The 23,373-nt window shown below is 42.2% G+C and overlaps 1 protein-coding gene across 1 annotated transcript; it reads left to right on the top strand.

The window, feature by feature from the left end:
• Nucleotides 1-25: 25 nt before the first annotated feature.
• POLDIP2 (DNA polymerase delta interacting protein 2) lies at nt 26-22,517 on the top strand. Its single transcript, XM_077294494.1, has 11 exons — nt 26-236; nt 5,918-5,999; nt 13,444-13,541; nt 13,676-13,772; nt 14,179-14,254; nt 16,190-16,297; nt 16,645-16,781; nt 18,797-18,823; nt 20,226-20,351; nt 20,432-20,511; nt 22,083-22,517. The coding sequence occupies exons 1-11, from the start codon at nt 76-78 to the stop codon at nt 22,195-22,197; spliced, it is 1,107 nt and encodes a 368-aa protein (XP_077150609.1). The 5' UTR covers nt 26-75; the 3' UTR covers nt 22,198-22,517.
• The last annotated feature ends 856 nt before the right edge of the window (nt 22,518-23,373 follow it).

The following is a 23,373-nucleotide window of genomic DNA, read 5'->3' as shown; positions in this document are numbered from 1 at the left end:
AGCGCCTACAAGAACGCGTCTTACGTGCTGAACGCCAGTGCGTGTGACGTCAGACGTGCAGCTCTCCGGAGCACCATGGCGGCGTGTGCAGCGCGGCGCAGCCTGTCGGTGCTCACTCGGCTTCTGCGGGGAGGCCTGTCAAGCAGTGTCGGTGTGGAGCTCCGGCAGGCCCGGTCCGCTCTGCTGAGGCCTGTGTGCGGCTGTCGCTTTCAGCAGGACCGGACGCTGTCCTCTAGGTAACGCGGGGTTCTAGCAGGTTACGTGGGCTGTATACAGCGCTATAGAGAGTGCTGGCCCCGGAGCTGGCCGGCCGGTACCGTACTGTTTACATAAAGAGAGCGCCGCTCTGCCACTGGGGGGGCGCTGTGTGATTTGCCTGCAGCTGCACAGCTGTCAGAGAGGGGACGGGGTGTGCTGGGATCACCTGGTGCTGACTGCACAGGCTGCAAATACGGTCTGAACGGAGCTGCGGACCAATGAGCTGCTACCGGGCACTTACAGCTGCTACTGGGTGACACTGCTCCTCTAATGTGGCGCCCGCATATGCTGTAGCGCTGTACTCCCAGCAGCCTCTGCAGATATTGTCATGTGACCGTATCCTGAGAAACCAACTACAGGTAGATGTTGGCTGTCTTTATTGTCCAGATGCCTGGCGCTGGCGACTTTGCCCCCTGTGCGGCCTGGCGCTGGCGACTTTGCCCCCCTGTGCGGCCTGGCGACTTTGCCCCCTGTGCGGCCTGGCGCTGGCGACTTTGCCCCCTGTGCGGCCTGGCGCTGGCAACTTTGCCCCCCTGTGCGGCCTGGCGCTGGCAACTTTGCCCCCCTGTGCGGCCTGGCGCTGGCGACTTTGCCCCCCTGTGCGGCCTGGCGCTGGCGACTTTGCCCCCCTGTGCGGCCTGGCGCTGGCGACTTTGCCCCCCTGTGCGGCCTGGCGCTGGCGACTTTGCCCCCCTGTGCGGCCTGGCGCTGGCGACTTTGCCCCCCTGTGCGGCCTGTCGCTGGCGACTTTGCCCCCCTGTGCGGCCTGTCGCTGGCGACTTTGCCCCCCTGTGCGGCCTGTCGCTGGCGACTTTGCCCCCCTGTGCGGCCTGGCGCTGGCGACTTTGCCCCCCTGTGCGGCCTGGCGCTGGCGACTTTGCCCCTCCTGGCAGTGACTGACTGACTAACACCTGATCAGAGGGGTCCAGATTGTCCGCCCCACCAACCTGACTTGTGACCTCCCCATACTATGTTAGACTTTCAGTTTGGCTATAAAAAAACAACCAGGTCACAAGGAAGTTTCAGCCGCACATGACCTAGATTGTCAATGGTGGCAAAGTCACAAAGGACTAATCATCCAGCTGTTTTTTAGTAGCAGTCAAATCCAGTTCCTGTGCTGCAGTGTGACCATAGTAACCATCATTAGTGCGATGTCCCAGTGTGACCATAGTGACCATCATTAGTGCGATGTCGCAGTGTGATGTTGTGATCTTCATACTAGGGTTGTTCCATTTCAAATGAACCAATGCAATTTTCGTCTATTTTTACTACTTTTGAGATTTTGTTCTGTTGATAGCGTGTTATAGAATGAAAATGTGAAGGAAAAATTCTATATACCGGTACTTTATTTATTTTTTTACTTTCAACATTTTTTTTTTTTCTAAAAAAAATGCAAGCTTCTGTGTTGCATGCCTTTTTATATTTCTCCTCATAATTCGGCCAAGATAGAGGAACGGAAAAAAAACCGTTACACTGAGAACTGTAGGCTTTCACCCGATATGTCACAAGAGTATCTTTGTTAATAATTTTACCCATGCAGATTAAAATCCAAAACTTTGAAAAGCATTTCCAAGAACACTGTGATATAAAAATGTTAAATTCCCATGTGCCTCCTATGCTTCTAGCCACATCTGTAACAAAATTCAAGTTTGGTTCTCAAAGGGATCATATTTGAAAAAATAACTAATGAACGGTGTCTATTTGAAAATCTCGAATTCAGATCTGTTCAGCCTGTGGTCTGAAATTGTAGGGTATATAATTTATATTTAAAAAAAAAGTTTCATGAGTTTTCCTGATCTTAAACCACACGAATCATTAGATACATCTATAGTGGTTACAGTGAAAGGTTTTTACCATAGTGATGAAGTGTGCTGAATAATACGTGGCAAGAAGAGTGTCTATGAAGGTGAACGGTAAGAAAACGCATGTCCATGAGAGGCTGGTTTTTGCCAAGTAATGGATTTCCAAGAAAAAATATTGCATAATTTTGAAGAGGCCGTGGTAGATAGTATAACTTATAAATAGTAGATATCTGGTGACAGATGTACTTTTGACACTGTTTCTAGTGTGGAAGACTTTGTAGAACGTTTTTGTGACCAGCTGATGGTCCTTAAAGGGAGCCTGTCACCTGAATTTGGCGGGACCGGTTTTGGGTCATATGGGTGGGGTTTTTGGGTGTTTGATTCACCCTTTCCTTACCCGCTGACTGCATGCTGGCCGCAATATTGGATTGAAGTTCATTTTCTGTCCTCCGGAGTACACGCCTGCGCAAGGCAATATTGCCTTGCACTGGCGTGTACTACGGAGGACACAGCATGAACTTCAATCCAATATTGCGGCCAGCATGCAGCCAGCGGGTAAGGAAAGGGTGAATCAAACACCTCAAAACCCCGCCCATATGACCCAAAACCGGTCCCGCCAAATTCAGGTGACAGGTTCCCTTTAAAGGGTTAGTCCAAAACACAAAAGTAAATTTCAGTTAAGCTCCCAACACTCCCCTTGCTGCCTTGAAACAAGGTGTCATCAGTGACGCTCTTTTCAGGGGCTGGTCCCTGCTCTGTTTCCCTTGTGCAGAGTCTGCTGTCGGCGAAACTGAGTAGTAATAAGCCGGCAGCAGAGTGGTGTCGCTATACCCGGTGTGCAGGAGGACTTGTGACGCCCCCGCCTATGACATCACTGGTCTGTCGGATATATTGACTCTGCTGACGGTTTATTACTATTCACCGTAGCAGACTGGACGCTGCGCTAATTGCACAGGGCAGCGGAGGAGACCCTGCACAAGGAAGACACCGCAGGGACCAGCCCCTGAAACGTGCGTCACTGATGACATAGCCAGGTATCCAAGAAGTATTGATTCTTCTTGCGGAGATTTACATGCTAAGCATGCCGAGATGAGGAGACATAAAGCCGCAATGCTCTTCTGGGAAATATGCCAATTATGCAAATTGTCTCTTCAGAGAGGAAGAGAGCTAGAACTCTAGTGCCACCTATTGGAAGTAGCAATCCTAAAACTCCATGTCGACCCTTTAACGAGCCTTGTCACATGACTTAGGATAATAGCCAAACCAGAATGTCAATTTGCAGACACCGTGTTTCGGGGTACTGCCCCTCGTCAGTGCAAAGTGGAGATCCCACTTAATCTTTGCTTCAGGGCGTAAAGAGGAGTGATATCAATTTCAGCTGGCATATGACTATTTGTGTCAGTAGCTCATCATGCACTGGGGATTTTCAAATGAATTGTCATAGGAAATGGGTAATGTAGACAGTACCCTAAATTGCAGTGTAGAGTGAATGGTAGGGAATTTTACCATGACTTAAATTACAAAAGTCATTAGTTTTGAAAGATTTACTAATTGAAAATTACGTTTGGGTTTTGGAATAACCCAAAAAAAGCAAACAAACACACTTTATAGCTCTTCTAAAGTCGGACGCCTACAATCGCCTCCAAGAAAACATCCAAGTGAGGCAGTAAGAAGCTTAGACTTTTCAGAGAACCATTGCTTTGTTCAAGATGAAACAGTCAGAAATAAAATACAAAAGTGTCGTTATGTTCATTTGTTCCCCAAAAAATTGATTTCTGCAACAAAAACTGACATCCTACAAAGTTTGAGCAAGGTCTACTACTTCTCGCATGGCTCTTCTGCACAGTATAAAAACAGGAATAAAAACTTTATTAAATGTCTGCTATCACAAGATATATACTTTTTTTTTTTTTTTTTTTGTGGAAACTGAATGGCACTTAAGGTTTAGGAGGCACTGTGAAATGCCACGCAGCTTGAGCTAGCCTCCAGAGGCCATACTCAGACCAAATCTTAACACCCATGCAACTTTTCAATCCGAGTGACAAAAATATTCCTAACTCGCATCCAGTTGATGTACTGAGCAAAGCAGGACTACGGAGAATTCTGTGCCAGAGCTGAAGCCAGACATCCGATCCTTATGTTTTTGAAGTGATGGCATGTCCTAGTAATAAACAATCGCTTAGGGCTGTCCCACACGTCCAGATAATTCCGGTACCGGAATAAATCGGTACCGGAGTTATCCGTGTCCGTGTGCCTGGGAACTCACGTAGGCCATACGTGCGGCACACGTGTGCCGCCCGTATGGCGAGTGGGTACCACACGGAGAGTGTGGTACCCACGCGTGTGGTACCCTGCATCGCGGATTCATATGTTCCCTGCAGCAGAGTTTGCTGCAGAGAAAATATGAAGAATAGTGTTTAAAATAAAGATCTATGTGTCGCGCCCCCCCCGCTGTTCTGAAAATACTTACCCGCCTCCCTCGCTGCTTCCTGGTCTGGCCGCGGCTTCTAGTGTATGCGGTCACGTGGGGCCGATCATTTACAGTCATGAATATGTGGCTCCACCTCCCATAGGGGCGGAGCCGACTTCATGATTGTAAATGAGCGGCCCCACGTGACCGCATACAGTAGGAGGCGCGGGGCAGAGAGGAAGGAGTGACAGCCAACGTGGGAGCGGGTGAGTATTTTCAGAACAGCGGGGGGGGGGGGGGGGGGGGGGCGCACAGGGGGTGGTGGGGCGGCGGACACATAGATCTTTATTTTAAACACTATTATTCATATTTTCTCTGCAGCAAACGCTGCTGCAGGGAACATATGAATCGCGGCTTCAGCACCATGTGGGGGGGACAGCGCTTACTGTAGCGCTGTCTCCTGCATGCACACGGACCCCAGACGGAGAACGTCCGTGTTTTACACGGACCCATTGACTCTATTGGGTCCGTGTAATACGTGCGCTCCCACGAACACTGACATGTCTCCGTGTTTGGCACACGGAGACACGGTCCGCAAAAAATCAATGAGATCTGAACAGATGCATTGATTTTTATGGGTCTACGTGTGTCAGTGTCTCCGGTACGTGAGGAAACTGTCACCTCACGTACCGGAGCCTCTGACGTGTGAAACCGGCCTTACTGAGATGGGGAAATGCCTTTACCATTCACGGGGTGGGGATTGCAAAAGATAGTCATTTTCCTGATTGTGTGTAGTGGGAGAGTCTTGACTTTTTACACCCAAAAAAAAAAAATGAAGGAACTGGAGGAAATAACTTAAATATTTCATTCAATTGCTGAATTTTTATTCAGCTTTAAAAAAAAAAAAAATAAAATAAATAAAATGCAAAGCTAGGATTCACTGTCTTAATTGTGTGGTGGGTTGTGTCCCAATACCCCTCATGGTGTCTAAGAATAAAAGTGCTAGTGTATGAATAGGCAGATCCATATTCCAACTCGCTGTTGTTGTGAGGTTGTTTTGAAGACTTCATTGTGAAGAGAAAAAAAATAAAATAAAATAAAAAAAATTTTCAACATTTTGCAAGACACACAACTTTACAGTAGAACCGTCTTCTTAATTATTATTTTTTTTTTCTGTAAATCAGTAGTGCAAATGAACATTAGAAATGTTTGATTTTTATTAGGGAAGTCCACTTCTTTCTCTTCCTGGACTGATTTATTCTCAATTTTTAGTTATAGTTAGTGAAGACATATATTTTCACATTACTCAGATGAAAGTTGGTGCTCATAAAATGCTATGCAAGAGGCAGATACTGACGTTTTACTGTAACTTCACCTCCAATGATGATTACACTTAAATTATATTGGTGTGTGTTTAATTATTCACTCTTTATTTTTTCTTTGTTAGAAATCGACCAGAAGGTAAAGTCTTGGAGACCGTGGGGGTGTTTGAGGTGCCAAAGCAACAGGGGAAATATGAAACGGGTCAGGTAAGAATGTGTTGGATTGATTAGGCGGCATGCACACAGGACCATATTTCTCCACAGCAAATCTACTGTGGATCTCCAAAAAAAATACCCTGGCTAATCTGTCATACTCCATATATATGAAATGTTGATTTTGATGCAGGCATTCCACAATTTTCACTTTTTGCATGGAAGAGTGAAATCTAAAAAACGAATAAGTTTGCGCTAACTGCCATGAAGGTAGATGCTCAGAAGAATGACTGTCATCAATGCATACAGTTACTTTGGCACGCAAGTCATAAATGTAACTAGAATCTTTATCTTGAAATGTGAATTTATTCAAAGCGACCGGTGAAAATGGAGAAACATTTCGGCCCTTTAAAGCCTTTGTCAAGGTATATCAAAGTACAGAAAAACATAACAGTGATTTGGACAAACACCTAAAGTATATACAGTACTTGTGTATAGAAAAATTAGTACACTGCATAGAATATAGGCAAATTGTGACCAAAACTTAAACCTACAGGTACTTTTAAGTAAACTGCCAAGAAAGTGATAAGACAAGAAAATGCCCATTTTCACAGAGATGGTCGAGGCAAAATGGCGCCAGACGCCCCACAATAAAAAAAAAAAAAAAAAAAAAAAAAAAAAAAAGTTAGTCTTCTTCATAGACTGCTCCACTGTCATAGAACTCGGAGGAGGGAGGGATGAACATTATGCGGGTCTTGATGACCCTGGCAGCCGAGATGGCTAAAATGCTGGACCCTGACATCAGTCTCTAGAAGACAGTCTGACGCGCTGCAGCAGATGTAAGCGGCCATTTCACCACAACACGCAGACAGAATAGATGCAGCAAAAAACAGAATCAGTTCATCAATCTGAACTGAGCAAAGCTAGTAAACTAAGCCAATAATTGATAAAGTGGATGACTTGGGATGGGTCCCAGAGAAATAATCTGAGTAATTAGGTTACCAGAGTTATTAATCGCCCCTAATTAGCTCCTGGGGATATGCACGGAGGAATTGGATATCCCTGGGCATCACAGCCTTGCTAAAGGTAGATGGAGCACACAGGGGTCATCTCTAGTGATGAGTGAATATACTCGTTACTCGAGATTTCTCGAGCATGCTCGGGGGTCCTCCGAGTATTTTTTTTTTTTTTTAAGTGGTCGAGTTTTAGTTTTTATTGCCGCAGCTGGATGATTTACATCTGTTAGCCAGCATAAGTACATGTGGGGATTCCCTAGCAACCAGGCAACCCCCACATGTACTTATGCTGGCTAACAGATGTAAATCATTCAGCTGCGGCAATAAAAACTAAAACTCCGAGCTCTAAAAAAAATACTCGGAGGACACCCGAGTTTCGCTCATCACTAGTCATCTCCTAACGGATCAAGACCAGTGGTCGTAAAATATCTAGACTATTCTGGAAAAAACACCACAGAAAAACAGGCAAAGGTGCTTACCTGACCAGGCCTCAAATCAAATCCACTCTCATGGTGCAGAGGGCCCAAGTAAAGATGGCGACTACACAGATGCGGTAATACCAAATGGGACAGCCAGCCTACAATCAGGGGTTGGCCGCTTGGCACAACAGTGTTCACACAGAGTATATACAGCATCTGGATCAAAGCCTATTAGTAGCGCCCTATGACGCACTGCCCAGTGCTAACTGTAATGCGTCCCGTGTGAACAGAGGCCTCAACTTACTTAATATCTAGACAGATTACATATTCTTCATTACCTGTTTTAATACGTGGTCACAGGGTCCTAATATTCAGCGACTATTCAGTGGAAGTTCCAAAAAAAGAGGCTTCAGTGAACTATGCATGGAATTAGGGAAAATAAATGTAAATAAATAAGATTTGCTCTTCAACTCCCTGCCGTTCTCAAAATATTTTCTCCGGGAGGGTCAGAATCTTTTTCAGCTCCAGACCAAGCATCGGAATTCGTGAGTAATGTTCTTTTTAAAGAGGGGAAAATGATAGCAGCAAGCAAACCCCAGCTACTAGTGACTGATTAACACCACTTCCAATGGTCAACAGAGTGGAGCTGGACACTCCGTCACACTGCAGTATAGAACTGTGAGCTGTTTCTTCCTGTGTGAAAAGGTACAGTGAATTATATGATGTAATGGACAGCGGGAGCGGAGATTCACTGATGACTGACAGCAACAAGGCATAATGACTTGGAATGTAAAAGGGTTACAATTGCCTCATAAAAGTTATTTATTTTAAGATGGCTTAAAAAAACCAAAACCCTCTATCATGCTGCTGAACAAAAAGTGAACTAAAACGCGATCAAAAAGACTAATGTAAGTAAAGATGGTACTCCTGAAAACATCATCTTGTCCAGCAAAAAAACAAGCTGCCACACAGCTCAATCAGCAGGAAAATACGTTCTCTCAGACTAAAGCGATGCAAAATAATTATTTTTTTCTATAAAATAGACATAGGTGGGGTATCGCTGTAATCCGTAGTGACACGAAGATTATTTATCTTATCAATTTTACCATTCGCAGAACAGCATAAAAAAACCAATTCCTGCATTGTTGTTTTTTGTTTGTTCTGCCTCCCAAAAATTGGAATAGAATGCGATGATAAAATGTCATGAGCCTGAAAACGATACCAATAAAAAGGTCAACTTGTCCCTCTAAAAACAAGCCATCACATGGCTGTCGGCCAAAATCTGGAACAATTATAGCGCTCAAAGTATGGCGATTTTCAAAAACGAGTTTTTTGGGAAAAAAAAATCTTTTAGTGACAGCAGGCAAACATAAAAACAAATGTATAAATCTGGTATCGCTGTAATTGTACAGACTGTGAGAATAAAGTCTAATCACTTCTACCACACGAGGAATGTTGCAAAAAATAAATAAAACCAATTCTTCACCTGCTGTTATGTTCATTCTGTCTGCAAAAGATCGCAGTAAAGCTTGGCACACATTTACCCTGTGTTTTGCATTGAGCTCTTACACCAGGATTTCCATGTACAGTACAGACCAAAAGTTTGGACACACCTTCTCATTTAAGGTCAAAATAGGCTGGGTCATGAAGGGGGTTAAAGATTTTTTTTTTCTGTATTTTCATGACTATGAAAATTGTACATTCGCACTGAAGGCATCAAAACTATGAATTAACACATGTGGAATTATATACTTAATTTCAGTTGTTTTCCCCCCTCTTTTTTTTGTCTTATATTCTAGGTTCTACAAAGTAGCCACCTTTTTGCTTTGATGACTGCTTTGCACACTCTTGGCATTCTCTTGATGAGCTTCAAGAGGTAGTCACCGGGAATGGGTTTCACATCACGGTTGCGCCCTGTCAGGTTTAATAAGTGGGATTTCTTGCCTTATAAACGGGGTTGGGACCATCAGTTGTGTTGTGCAGAAGTCTGGTGGATACACAGCTGATAGTCCTACTGAATAGACTGTTAGCTGCTTTTTTTCTTGCCATAATACAAATCCTAACTAAAGAAAAAGGAGTGGCCATCATTACTTTTAGAAATGAAGGTCAGTCAGTCCGAAAAATTGGGCAAACTTTGAAAGTGTCCCCAAGTGCAGTGGCAAAAACCATCAAGCGCTACAAAGAAACTGGCTCACATGAGGACCGCCACAGGAAAGGAAGACCAAGAGTCACCTCTGCTTCTGAGGATAAGGTTATCCGAGTCACCAGCCTCAGAAATCGCAGGTTAACAGCAGCTCAGATTAGAGACCAGGTCAATGCCACACAGAGGTCTAGCAGCAGACACAGCTCTACAACAACTGTTAAGAGGAGACTTTGTGCAGCAGGCCTTCATGGTAAAATAGCTGCTAGGAAACCACTGCTAAAGACAGGCAACAAGCAGAAGAGACTTGTTTGGGCTAAAGAACACAAGGAATGGACATTAGACCAGTGGAAATCTGTGCTTTGGTCTGATGTGTCCAAATTTGAGATCTTTGGTTCCAACCACCGTGTCTTTGTAAAAGAAAAGGTGAATGGATGGACTCTACATGCCTGGTTCCCACCGTGAAGCATGGAGGTGTGGGGGTGCTTTGCTGGTGACACTGTTGGGGAATTATTCAAAATCGAAGGCATACTGAACCAGCATGGCTACCACAGCATCTTGCATCTTGCAGCGGCATGCTATTCCATCCGGTTTGTGTTTAGTTGGACCATCATATATTTTTCAAAAGGACGATGACCCCAAACACACCTCCAGGCTGTGTAAGGGCTATTTGACCAAGAAGGAGAGTGATGGGTTGCTACGCCAGATGACCTGGCCTCCACAGTCACCAGACCTGAACCCAATCGAGATGGTTTGGGGTGAGCTGGACCGCAGAGTGAAGGCAAAAGGGCCAACAAGTGCTAAGCATCTCTGGGAACTCCTTCAAGATTGTTGGAAGACCATTCCCAATGACTACCTCTTGAAGCTCATCGTGAGAATGCCAAGAGTGTGCAAAGCAGTCATCAAAGTAAAAGGTGGCTACTTTGAAGAACCTAGAATATAAGACAATTTCAGTTTCACGCTTTTTTGTTAAGTATATAATTCCACATGTGTCAATTCATAGTTTTGATGCCTTCAGTGCGAATGTACAATTTTCATAGTCATGAAAATACAGAAAAATCTTTAAATGAGAAGGTGTGTCCAAACTTTTGGTCTGTACTGTACATCTCTGAAATATGTGATCTAGATGGAACCTCTGGTGAAAGATTCACTATAATGAGGCAGATGGAGGCACTGTGGACGCAGTCTGACCTGTGGTCCACCGGTGTCTGTCTTTTTATTAGGAGTGCATAAAAGCGTGGTTTCCCACAGTTTTTTGCACTTCTGAAAAAAGACACACCGCTGAACAAATTCTGCAAATGCAAGTCAGATCGAAGAAATGTTACCACTATCATAATGTATAATGTCAAACTCAGTGAGATGACTTGAAGCGTTGCAGACTTATTGCCACATTAAGTGACACAGGTCAGAATTGTAAAATTTGGCCAGGTCATGAATGTGAAAACAGGCTTGTGGGTAAAGGTTAAATTGGTATGAATGCAGTCTGATTTTTCATCACATCACTGCCTAAGTGTAAATTTGGTGTACCCTCTAACTCAAGGAACAGCCACTAATGTCTAAACCACTGGCAACAAAGTGAATACACCCCTAAGGGAAAATGGGCAAATTGTGCTCAGTGTCAATATTTTGTGAGGCCACCATTATTTTCAAGCACTGCCTTACCTTTCTTGGGCATGGCGTTCACTAGAGCATCACAGGCTAACACTGGAATCCTCTTACACTCCTCTATAGCTACATCACGGAGCCGGTGGATGTTGGAGACTTTGCGTTCCTCCACCTTCCGTTTGAGGATGCTCAGTAGGGTTTAGTTCTAGATATATGCTTGGTCAGCCCAGCACCCTTACCATCAGAGTCTTTAACAAGGCAGTAGTGTTTAGGGCATTATGTTGGAATACTGCTCTGCGGCCCAGTTCCCATAGAGAGGGGATCACACTCTGCTTCAGCATGTCACAGTACATGTTTGCATTCATAGTTCCTTTGATGAACTATAGCTCCCCACAGCCGGTAGCAATCGTGCAGCCCCATACCGTGACACTCACACCACCGTGCTTGACTGTGGGCAAGACACTTGACTTTGTACTCATCACCTAGCTGCCACCACACACGCTTGAAACCTTCTGAACCAAATAAGTTTATCTTGGTCTCCTCAGACTACAGTACATGATTCCAGTAATCAATGCCCTTAGTTTGCTTGTATTCAACAAACTGGTGGGCTTTCTTGTGTATCCTCTTTAGAGGATGCTTCCTTCTGGGATGACAGCCATACAGACCCAAAATAAAGATTATTATTATTATTATTTGATGCAGTGTATGGTCTGAGCACTGACAGGCTGACCTCCTACCCTCTGCAGTAATGCTGGCAGCACTCATACATCTATTTTGAAAACAACCTCTGGGTATGACGCTGAGCACTTGGCTTCTTTGGTCGACCATGGCGAGGCCTGTTTTGAGTGGACCCTGTCTGGTTACACCACTGTATGGTCTTGGCCATCGTGCTGCAGCTCAGTGTCGGGGTGTTGGCAATCTTCTTATCCTTGTGTAGAGCAACAGTTCTTTTCAGATACTCAGACTTCTTTGCCATGAGGTGCTATGTTGAACTTCCAGTAACCAGTATGAGAGGGTGTTCGAGCAATAACACCAAATTTACCACACCTGCTCCCCATTCACAGCTGAGACCTTGTAACACTAATGGCACCGGGGGAAAAAATGGCTAATTGGGCACAATTTTGGCAATCTTCACTTGGGGGTGTACTCACTTCTGTTGCCATGGTTTAGACATTAATTGCTGTGTGAGTTATTTAGAGGGCACACCAAATTTACTGTTGTACAGCTTGTATATTGTATCAGTGTCATATCTTCAGTGTTGTCCTATGAAAAGATATACGGTAATTATTTACAAAAATGTGAGGCTTGTAATCCCTCTTGTGATTGATTGTGATCATGGTGCAGCATTGAAGGACTTGGAGCGACTCTGGGAATATTTATAAGTTAATAGGAGTGTGTGATCTATACCAGACAAGGTTTATCATTTTTTATTTTTTTTATTTTTCTCTTTCTTTCTTAGGATTTCATATTTAAATATTAATACTCATAAATATTGTTTCAACAATTAAAACTACTGGTATTACACAATTATTACCAAATTGAGTTACATTGTGTTATCTTTAAATGTGACTATGTACTGATGTCATGAGCCTGTAACTGCTTTGTCTTATCAAATAGTTTGTTTAAAAAATATTTATAATCAGATCCCTTATCAATCCAGTAAGAGGAGGCCACATAGCGTTTCAGTGAGATAATCACATTGGGTGTATAGTGTTGTGTGTAATGTCTGATTTGTTGTTCTTGTCCTAATTGGGTTTTAAATATTATTTATTATTATTATTATTATTATTATTATTATTATTATTATTATTTAAATTTTAGTCCAATTTAGTACCATTACTACCCTGCTGTAAACAAACTTTTTGGATTGGTAGATTTTTTTGAGATTAATATGCCATTCAGCAGTATTGGGTCCAAAAGGAAGTCTGCTCAACTTATTCATTTATATATTGTACATTTTGTTAAAGCTGCCAAAACCCCATTTTCTGCTTTTCTTTCTGTTTCAATAGTTCTGAACCTTTTCCAAACAGAAGCTTTCATTTCTCTAGTCATATGATGTTAACCTTAGATCATCTGTACTGGCGGAATAAGATAAAGGGGTCAGAGCTCAGGGATGTATAACTTGCTGACACTACGTAGAATTGGCTGAGAAAGGTTGAACTTGATGGACCTACGTGTGTGTTTTTTTTTTTTTTTTCTCTTTTTTCCCCTCAACCTACATGCTAAAATATATACCGTAGATATGATTTGCATTACTAGCTATACTTTCATTTTTTGTATGATTTTGTGTAACAATCTGCATGTCCGTGTCTCTACAGCTTTTTCTACACAGCATCTTTGGCTACAGAGGCATCGTTCTGTTTCCATGGCAGGCAAGGTTATACGATCGTGATGTCTCTTCACCGGTCTCAGAAAAGTGGGTTTGGTCTTTACATTTTTTTTTTTTTTTTTTTATTTCTTCAATCAGTGGGAAGTTAATGTTTTTGCAATTAAGTATCAATGAACATGGTGGTGGTTTTTTATTTTTTATTTTATTTTATTTATCTTTAGGTCAGAGACTTCACCAGTTCATGGATCCAAAGAAGTTAAGGGCAAAACACACACCTATTACCAAGTACTAATAGATGCACGGGACTGTCCCCACATAGTAAGTATAATTTATTAACCCTTGGCATTGCATGTGCAGCATCTTTATCAGTGCCGCTCCTTTCGGTCTCCAGCAGTCGGTGACCTGCTGGATCGCTTAAGTGTTTGTTGGGCGATACATTGAGTTATGACTTCTGGAAATCTATGCGAGCCAGGACGAGGCTCTCAGACTTACATTTAGATCTTGTGACCATTACCTCTGATTTTCGGTCACTCAGAATATTTTCCCATACTTCTGCAAATTTCACTTACATTATGCCAGTTGTGAGGATATAATACAGCAGATAGCCTTTTGTAAAGTAAAAAGTCCAAGTTTTGCTTTACATCCGGATTCATTGATGCATCATGTTGCCTGTTTGTACGTATAGTCGTCTACCTAGAGGTATTTATACTGTTTTCTGCAACAGTCTCAGAGGTCACAGACCGAAGCAGTGACGTTCCTTGCAAATCATGATGATAGCCGAGCTTTGTATGCAATTCCTGGTAAGTGTTGGATGTTAAGATATAATATTTTATGGGGAAAAACAAACCTGAGGGCCAGATTCCTCAATACGGTCGTTGTTCACACTGGTCTTGAGGTCGTGGTTCAGTCGGACGTTCTTGATTCAATAAGGGTTGCATGCTTCTTTGTGAATCTGAAGAGTCTGACGTCTGTGATGTCTTTCTGACTTTTTCATAAAGCTGACGTGTGTGCCAAGCCAGAAGGCTTACTGCAGTCAGGAAGTGGAGTGACATTTGTGGCATAGGGAAGGCCACAGCTCATCATGAATTAGACACGCTTTGGCATCCTGCCTAGAGCTGAGAACATTTCTTCAGTTGCCCGCTTATTCGGCAAGCTATAGCGCTTACCAAATAAGCTGCAGAGGGAACCCAGATACATGGAGCGTGCCGGCTGATCGGCACCGCAGCCGTGTGTGTCGCGACTGTGTGACAGTCACAGCGCATGCATGAAGAGCCCAACACACAGGCTCTCCATGCATGGCGCTGTCGATTATATAACCATGGCGTCAATCAGCTGGCGCGCTCCATGTGTCCGGGTTCCATCTGCAGCTTATTTGGTAAGCGCTATAGCTTGCCGACTAGGCGGGGACCCGAAGAAATTCACTCAACTTTAATCCTGCCCCATCTCTGTCAAAATGCGCCTAAATATTGTGACGTTTCAAAGCTTTTACGCCTGAAGTCTGTCATTATACTTCAACAAATTGGGCACCAAGTATTACCTTTTGGTTAAATAGGTTGAAGAAAAACTTTCTCTACCAATCGTACATTTTAACACTAAATGATCTATAACCCACAATGTTGGGTGTACTGAGGAAATCATCCAGCCCTGTTTTGAAAGCTGTTGTAGTGTCGGCCATTACTAGCTCTTGTGTTCGGGCACTCCACAGTCTGACTGCTCTAACTGTAAAGAACCCTTTCCTATTTAGCTGCCAGAATCGCCTCCAGCCGTAATGAGTGACCCCTATTCCTTTGTGTGGTCTTTGGAAGGAATAAGTCCTTTATATTGACTACACATATATTTATAAATATAAATAAGATCTCTTCTGAGGTCTGTGTTGTCGTTTTTATTTATTTATTTTTTTTCTCTCTAAGCTTAACAAACCCAACTTTTCCAGCCTCTCATCATATGGAAGGCCTTCCATCCTATGTAATAATCTAGTTGGCCTGCCTTTAGACTAACTCTAACTTCTGAATATCACTTTGAAAATGTGGACTCCAAAATCTGGATCCCATATTCTAGATGTGAGCTCACCAGTGATTGTTAGAGGGGTAACAATATATTGGGATCGGGGATTTTATCTTTTTATACACCCGAAAATCTTGTTTACTTTTGCTGCTGCCTGACATTGAGTACTGCTGCTCAGCTTACTCGTAACCTGAATACCCATGTCCTGGTTAAGATTTGTTCTTGGATTGACAAAGTAAAGTCAAGTCACTAAGAGTCAGGTATGTGTTGCATATAGTAACACACTCCTCAAAATTGAAATTGGGTGCACAAGTGCATTCAGCGTTGCAGAACAATCGTCAGACAGCCATTAATATCCTCATTGATGGCAGCAAAGGCGTGTGTGTGGTGGTCAGACTAGATACTAAATAAATCAAAATGATTTGATATTTTTTTCCATTATTTACATATCATTTAAAGGGAGTCTGTCACACTTTTTTTTTTTTTTTTTTTCTTTGAAAAGAAAAAAAAAAACGTGTGACAGACTCCCTTTAAGCCACATTTATAAAACAAATCTAAGTTAGTAATTCAGATTAAGACTGCTTTCTGCCTTATCGGTACTTCATTAGCTGAAGTATATCAATTCTTGCATGTTTGCAGAACATCAGAGTAAATAGAAGTCGCACATAGACTAGACCATGAATACTTGCCTTTGCTTTTTAGAAGTCTTTTTCTTCTCTCTGCCTTTTTAGGTTTAGATTATGTAAGCCATGAGGATATACTTCCTTACAATTCTACTGATCAAATCCCCATACAACATGAACTGTTTGAAAGATTCCTGAGTTATGATCAAACCAAAGGTAAGCTCCAATACTGCCTTGTCTGTATTTAATGTCCGATGATGGGGGTATTCCTACCTTGTACATCTGTAGCATATCCACTAGATGTTTATAGGCTGTGTTCCCCAACCTACCTGGTAAAACTGTTGCCAACTGTGACCTCCATTTTAAGGTTGGATGCGGTGGCTTAGTTGCCTCAGCAGGCAGGTTGGGAGCTCCCATTCTCCTTAGAGATGCATGTCCCCATAGCCATCAAATGTTTATGGCAAATCCTGTGGATATGCTGTAAATGTCCAAGGTGAGAATACATGTACAGGTCACATCATTTTGGTCACATCATTTTTCTTGTCCTCCTTTTCCTTTTAAAGTGCCACCGTTTGTAGCTCGTGAAACACTTCGTGCGTGGCAGGAGAAGAATCATCCTTGGCTTGAGCTATCTGATGTGCATAGGGAGACCACTGAGAGTATCCGTGTCACAGTGATTCCCTTCTACATGGGAATGAGGGTCTGTTATGCTTTATTAACCAGTGTTGAAGCCGCCTTGTGTATGCAGATTCACAGCTGAAGAGAACTTCTACAGTTAATCTCTTATGCCATTTTGCAAGCTATATTAATCTTACAGCCTTTACTTTACATTCAGGATGTCAAATCCCGCTACAAACCTGATTATCGGTTTTGTATTTTTTTTTTTTTTTTTTTTTCCCTGTATGTCGCCTGAATGAGGATATGTCCTTTTTTTTTTATCAGAACTGGATCATATTTTTACTTTTGGTGCATGCAGTGGTTATTAGCATCAGGGTGGATTGATTTAAATCACGCCGATTTAAATCATGATTTAAATCACGATTTAAATCAAAAGATTTTTTTCTATTTAAATCGGATCGATTTAAATCATGATTTTAATCATGATTTAAATCAAAAGGTTTTTTTTAATATAAATCACGATTAAAATGAGAAGTGAGAGCAGTGCGCATGTGCGCCCATAGTTACACGGACGAAACTAGGGGCAACGATCTAACGCCAGGGTGAGGGGGGGACCCCAAAGTAAATAAAAATCTTTTTTGTTTTACTATATGGCAATAGGTAGGTGTTTAAAAGCAGCATGTCTTAATTGTATAAACTATTAATAGCCTCCACATTTTGTTCATACTGCCCCTTTAATTCCACACTTCTAGCTTGGTTTCACTTTTGGTTTAGTTTCTTTTTCCATTCAGTTGACATGCCCAAACTTGTTGGATAGTCAGCATCCTACAGAAACCTCTGGAAGAGCATGGCATTGTGAATGTTACACATATACAGCCTTTATTCTACTGAGTTAAACAACTCAGCTTTATCTCATGATGGAAGAACCTTTGGATGGTAAAATATTTTCCTCAAAAAGCAGTTTATTGAAAAAAATCCGATTTAAATCAAAAAAATCCGATTTAAATCAAAAAAATCCGATTTTTTTTGATTTTTTTTTTAAAAAACATTGATTTTTATCCACCCTGATTAGCATCCTTATGACCAGTTTTTGTTATGTGCAAAGAACAGAAATAGGTTCATCATGTTGATAGATTAGACCAGCTGGGTGTTGAATGGTGGGCTCAGCAATGATCTCTCTGCATTGGGTCAGGCTGAAAGGGCGGATGGACAACTAATGATGAGCGAGTATGCTCATTACTCGAGTTTCTCGGAGCATGCTCGGGTCGTCTCCTGAGTATTTCTGCCTGCACAGAGATTTTGTCGGCTGCATGATTTGCGGCTGCTAAACAGCTTGAATACATGTGGGGATTCCCTAACAAACAGGCAATCCCCACATGTATTCAAGATGTCTAGCAGCCACAAATCGTACAGCTGGGTCGACAAACTAGAACGAAGTCTCCCAGCACGCTGAAATACTCAGACCACCCGAGCATGCTCAGAGAAACTTGAGTAACGAGCATACTCGCTCATCACGAAGGACAACCCCTAAATATTAAAATCCCCTGCTGTTCCTTCACCAGTGTTTGTTGGCACTGCTGCAGCAATGGCGCGTCTGACCTTGACAGATGGTGGTTGGTTATAACTGGGGTGTCACATCTGCAGTGCAGTCAGTGACTCATGACATGATTGTTTTGGGACAAAAGTGTGTGTGTAACAAGGAGGAATTGATCAGCCATTTTAATTAACTGTATAAACTCTATTGAAGGGAATCATTCAAGGAGCGGTTCACGGACCTTTCTTTGGGATAGGTTATCATTAGGAGATTGAGCGTCCTAGGTGTCAGATTCCCACCTATCAGCTGATAACTGCTGTGTCAGTGGCTGGAAGTAAGCGAATTATGGGAGAAAACACAAGTCCTGCACTTTTTCTCCCATTGGCTTGCATGACAGATCGGTGATCAGCTGATCGATGGGGGTGTCTGGCTCCACTGATACTAATGATCCATCCCAAGAGTAGATCTTCAATTAAGACCCAGACAACCCCTGTTAACATTTTGAGAATTTTTTTTTTTTTTATATTTTTTTTAATAATTAACATTTATTTTTCACTTTACAGGAAGCTCAAAATTCCCATGTTTATTGGGTAAGTACCTCTTCACCTTTGCTTTATTACCTGAGCGATGAGGAAGTCTAGGCTTCTGCGGTTCTTAGATTTGAACAGTTGTAGACGTGGCGGCGTTAAAACTATAACAATCCTCCCTGCAGTGTAGGTTTCACCACTTTATTCTTAAATATAGTTTTATTACACATGCCAATGATGGATCCTCGGTGTGTTATGCCACAAATTAGCATCCTCCGCCCTTGGGGCTCATTTAGACTTCAGTTTGTTTTTTTTCTTTTGCAGACAAATGATATGTGTTTTCATGGATAATGCTTGTACTATAAAAATGAATAGGATCGGTCACAATTTTTTATTTTTTTTTTCTGTCAGATCAAAATTGACAAATAGAATCTATGGAGCCGTGATAAAATCGGAACTCTCTCGGATGCCAGATAAATTACTGTCAGTTTTTTATGAACTGCGAAATGTAGAAGAACAAATTAAACTTTTTTTTTAACCATCTGAGTTTCCGATAAGCGTGCATGCACCTGCACAGACACTGCAGGCATTAGGAATTTAATCCAGACAGCGTTTGCTCTAGGCAAGCAAATGCTGTCAATTAAGTTGAGTGCTGTGGATTAAAAATGAGGGGTTAAGTGTTGCACTGAGCATGTTTGAGGGACGATATAGAGAAGCTGAAACGATTGGTGACCCTATCATTTAGCGTTAACGAAACTAGGAGCGCGTTTTTTAAAAAGCCAAGTTTGAGATTGTTTAGTTTTGGAAACAATGAAAAGTCCTGTAAAACTGCTGCTGAAGATAAAGCCCTGTGCACTGTATCCGAAAACCAGCTAGAAGCCTCACTGAGCGGATCTTGTTGTAGTCAATAGGAGCGTTCTAGTGGAGATTTCATGTAGGCTGGGAGTGCACTAGGCTTGGCTCCCAGCTAACATGAAATCTCTGCTAATATGTTCCTATTTGGCAAAAAAAGGGCAACAGTGTTTACCTGCCCATGTCCCAGAACTAATGCAGTATCCGGATGCTGCAGATCCATGTAATATAGATGGAGGCAACACGGGTGCAAAATACTGGTGAGACAACCACTCAGATGGCCCATTCATGGAGGGGGGCGATTGCTTAGTGTTAAAATTGCACATAAAAAGGCTTGTATAGGCCGCTGGTCACACACAGTGCAGTGTCTGGCTTGCTGCCTATTAGTGACACCCATACTATTAGACTAGGCAGGCTGCCCAGCACTAAACAAGTGCACCTTAGAGGAGGCACCCCAGTTTACAAGGCCAACATTGATGGGCCTGAATATAAATACCTCATATACTATATTTTGTATACTGGGGCTATTAAACTGTGGTAATACGGTCTTCTAAAAAGAATTTCTACAATTCTGTCTGTCGGTAATGTATTTCTTATCTCCTGACCTGTACAGTGGCGTTACTGCATCCGTCTGGAGAACCTCGGTGTTGAAGTAGTTCAGTTGCGGGAGCGTCACTGGCGCATTTTCAGCCTCTCGGGTACGCTGGAGACTGTGCGGGGCCGTGGTGTCGTGGGCAGGGTAAGGTCACTAGTTGATTTGCTTGCATGATTTTGGCTCATGTCTGTATTCCCACACTGACACTTTTGTACCACTTTTAGGAGCCAGTCCTTTCTAAGGAGCAGCCAGCTTTCCAGTACAGTAGTCATGTATCTCTGCAGGCCTCCAGCGGCCATATGTGGTGAGACACATTTTTTTAGTTATTCCGCCACTTTTCACTATGTAATAACAGATGGGGACATTACACTTTGTGCATAGATGTTACGGCACAGAAAGCTTTCCCAGTGGTTTAGGATTGGTCAGGATAACAGTCTTAAAGCCTCACAATAAGGTCATGTTCAGTATTTTTGGTCAGTATTTTACATCAACCAAAACCAGGAACGGAACAATCAGAGGAAAATTATAACATAAAAATGTGACCACTTCTGTATTTATCACCCACTCTTGGTTTTGGCTTACAAATACTGATATGAAATGCTGACTGTGGCCTAATGCCTATTTTCTTAAAAGGAATCTGTTAGCACAATAAACCCTCTATTCCCTCTTCAAACCACAAATATGGGCTGGCGTTTCTTTTGAAATGTAAATGCATCGACCACTTTTATATCTTCTATCTGTTGCTGCATTCTCAAGAAATTAGTGTTTTAATTCATATGCAGATATGGTACAAGTGCTCTGGGTGTGACGGAGACTTCCTGAGATTTCCCCACTAAGCACCAGCCTCATTAACTTGATTCACTGTCTGATTTTCTTGCCTGACACATGTAGTTAGCTATCCATGCCGATTGTGTAATTTCACCGCAATTTAACGCTTCGAAACAAATTCCCAGGACATTTAATAGTGTCACTTTAAAATTACTCTTCGCCCCCCCCAAAACAATCGAATGGCTATGTGGACGGAAAAGTAAAATGAAATGATAGATTAAAGCTTAAAATCGCCATATCGTGAAGGGGGCTAATGAAAGGTAGCTGTGGTCATTTGTCAGTTTGTGATAGATTTCTGATTTTGAGCTTTGTAACTATATACAGTAGATGTGTACAGTGCTGGCAGCATTTGTGATGTTTTCGGGCTCCAGGTGATTGTAATTGGGTTTTACCGTGTGTACTCGAGCATAAGCCGAGGCATCTGACTTTACCCCAAAAAACTGAGAAAACCTATTGACACAAGTATAAACTGGATATGCACGGCGGCCTCATCCCCATCCTGGCATGCATGGCTCCCATCAAAAAAGCATTAAAAAACACACACACAAAAAAACAAACCATCCTACTCACCCTTCCTGCTCTGCATTGCAGCGTCTTGTTCCGGTGCCAGCAGCTGCTTTATGCTTGTAAGCGGCGCATGGCAGGGACATCACGTGCTGCTTATAAGCAGAGCACAGCTGCCGGAATACTCACTGCTCTGCATGCCGGAACTATGTGTGTGTGAAGGGCAGTGAGTATTCATTGCTGTTAAGTAATGACTTATCCTAAGTCATATTGCAAGACTTGTTAAAAGGTTGATTGTGACTTGTAGGATCGCTACTTCCAACAGGTGGCGCTATAGAGTTCAAGTCCTCTTTTTCTCTGAAGAGGCTATTTGCACATGGCATTTTAGAAATATTATCAAAAGACAGCCAGACACTTTGATTGTTGTTTAATAATTACCCCACCCTCACATTAAATTAAAGGGGATTATTTAGACTTTTTTTTTTTTTTTTTTTTTTTTTAGACAGCATGCATTCTTACAATCTCTTCTTCCTTGTGTTTAAGGGGAACATTTCGGTTTGAGCGACCTGATGGTTCACATTTTGATGTCCGAATTCCTCCTTTCTCCTTGGAAAGTAATAAGGATGAGAAAACGCCCCCATCCGGTCTTCACTGGTAGAGAAGTTGTCCACACAAAGCCTTGACTGAAACGCACTTTGTAGAACTTTTATCAGACCGTTTTGTTCCTCCTAATTGGCAGAAGGGAGCTCTTTCATATTTGCATCTCCGATCTTTGTCTAGAGTGACAGGAGGATTTGTGTTGGGATTCCCCATAATAAAGAAGAGCTGCAGCTGCTGTTAGTGAATTCCCACGCAGCAGGAGCCGCCTTGCCTCGGTCATACATACTTCCAAACCTCCCAAGACCAATTGGAAATTTTAGTTATTTAAATTTTTTTTTTTTTTTCAGTTTATTTCTCAATAAAGTTATACATTTACTGAAATGAGCTTCTTGGTGGTTTAATTAGATTTTATTACATAGAGCATCAGCTCTATAAAAGTCCTTACTGTGACCTAACACAGAGCTCAACACCAGACTGAATCCCCATGTTGAGTCGCCTTCTTCAGACGCTGCACTACAGAAAACCGTGGGGAACATTTATGTAGCAACTTGTGCTAGAATTTTGGTGAAAAAAAAAAAAAAAAAAAAAGTAAATTCTGGTACATGTCTATTTTTGTCTTTTCTTTTTTTTTTTTTTTTTTCTTGGGCTGTCTTTGCCACTCTGTAAAATGGTAGGCGAGGGCTTAGTGGAGATGTGGTCTCTGTAGCCCAACCATAATGCATGCCAAAAATTAGTGCAAACTACATTACTGGAACTAGCAAATGTTCTTGGTTTGCCACATGGGATAAATAATTAAGTGGTTGTCTAGTAACTGTCATTATGGACACAGATTTTAGGTTTTTGATTTTTGGATAAAATGCTTTTGTGGAAGGGGATTGTAAATTTTTTATTTTTGTCAAGTAAATACAGTAATACAGTATCGAAGTGAATCAATCAGCAGGTTTTGCTATGTAATCTGAGAGCACCATGATGTAGGGCAATAGAGCCTAATTGGGTTATGTTCACATGTCCAGTAATCTTCCATTTTAACAAATCCATCATGAATCTGTTATCTTGGCAGAACAAAAAAGTTGTGCAGACTTTTGAAAACTGACTGCAAAACTTTTTGTCCTTTTAACTTATTTCAACTGGCTCCATTTCTTTTAACATTGAAGTCTATCAAAAATGTGTTTGCTTACTGCATCAGTTTAAAATGAATGATTACTTGTTGAAAGTATACAAATGGCAAAAGACT

This window comes from Ranitomeya variabilis, chromosome 3, assembly GCF_051348905.1.
Source record: "Ranitomeya variabilis isolate aRanVar5 chromosome 3, aRanVar5.hap1, whole genome shotgun sequence".
Taxonomy (NCBI): domain Eukaryota; kingdom Metazoa; phylum Chordata; class Amphibia; order Anura; family Dendrobatidae; genus Ranitomeya; species Ranitomeya variabilis.
Note: the sequence above shows the minus strand (reverse complement) of the source record. Positions and strands in the feature narration are given on the sequence as shown.

Coding starts and splice junctions, on each gene's coding strand:
- POLDIP2 (XM_077294494.1), top strand. CDS start 76: ATGGCGGCGTGTGCAGCGCGGCGCAGCCTGTCGGTGCTCACTCGGCTT. Junction 13,542..13,675: donor TCTTCACCGGTCTCAGAAAA/GTGGGTTTGGTC, acceptor ATTTATCTTTAG/GTCAGAGACTTCACCAGTTC. Junction 18,824..20,225: donor AAAATTCCCATGTTTATTGG/GTAAGTACCTCT, acceptor TGACCTGTACAG/TGGCGTTACTGCATCCGTCT.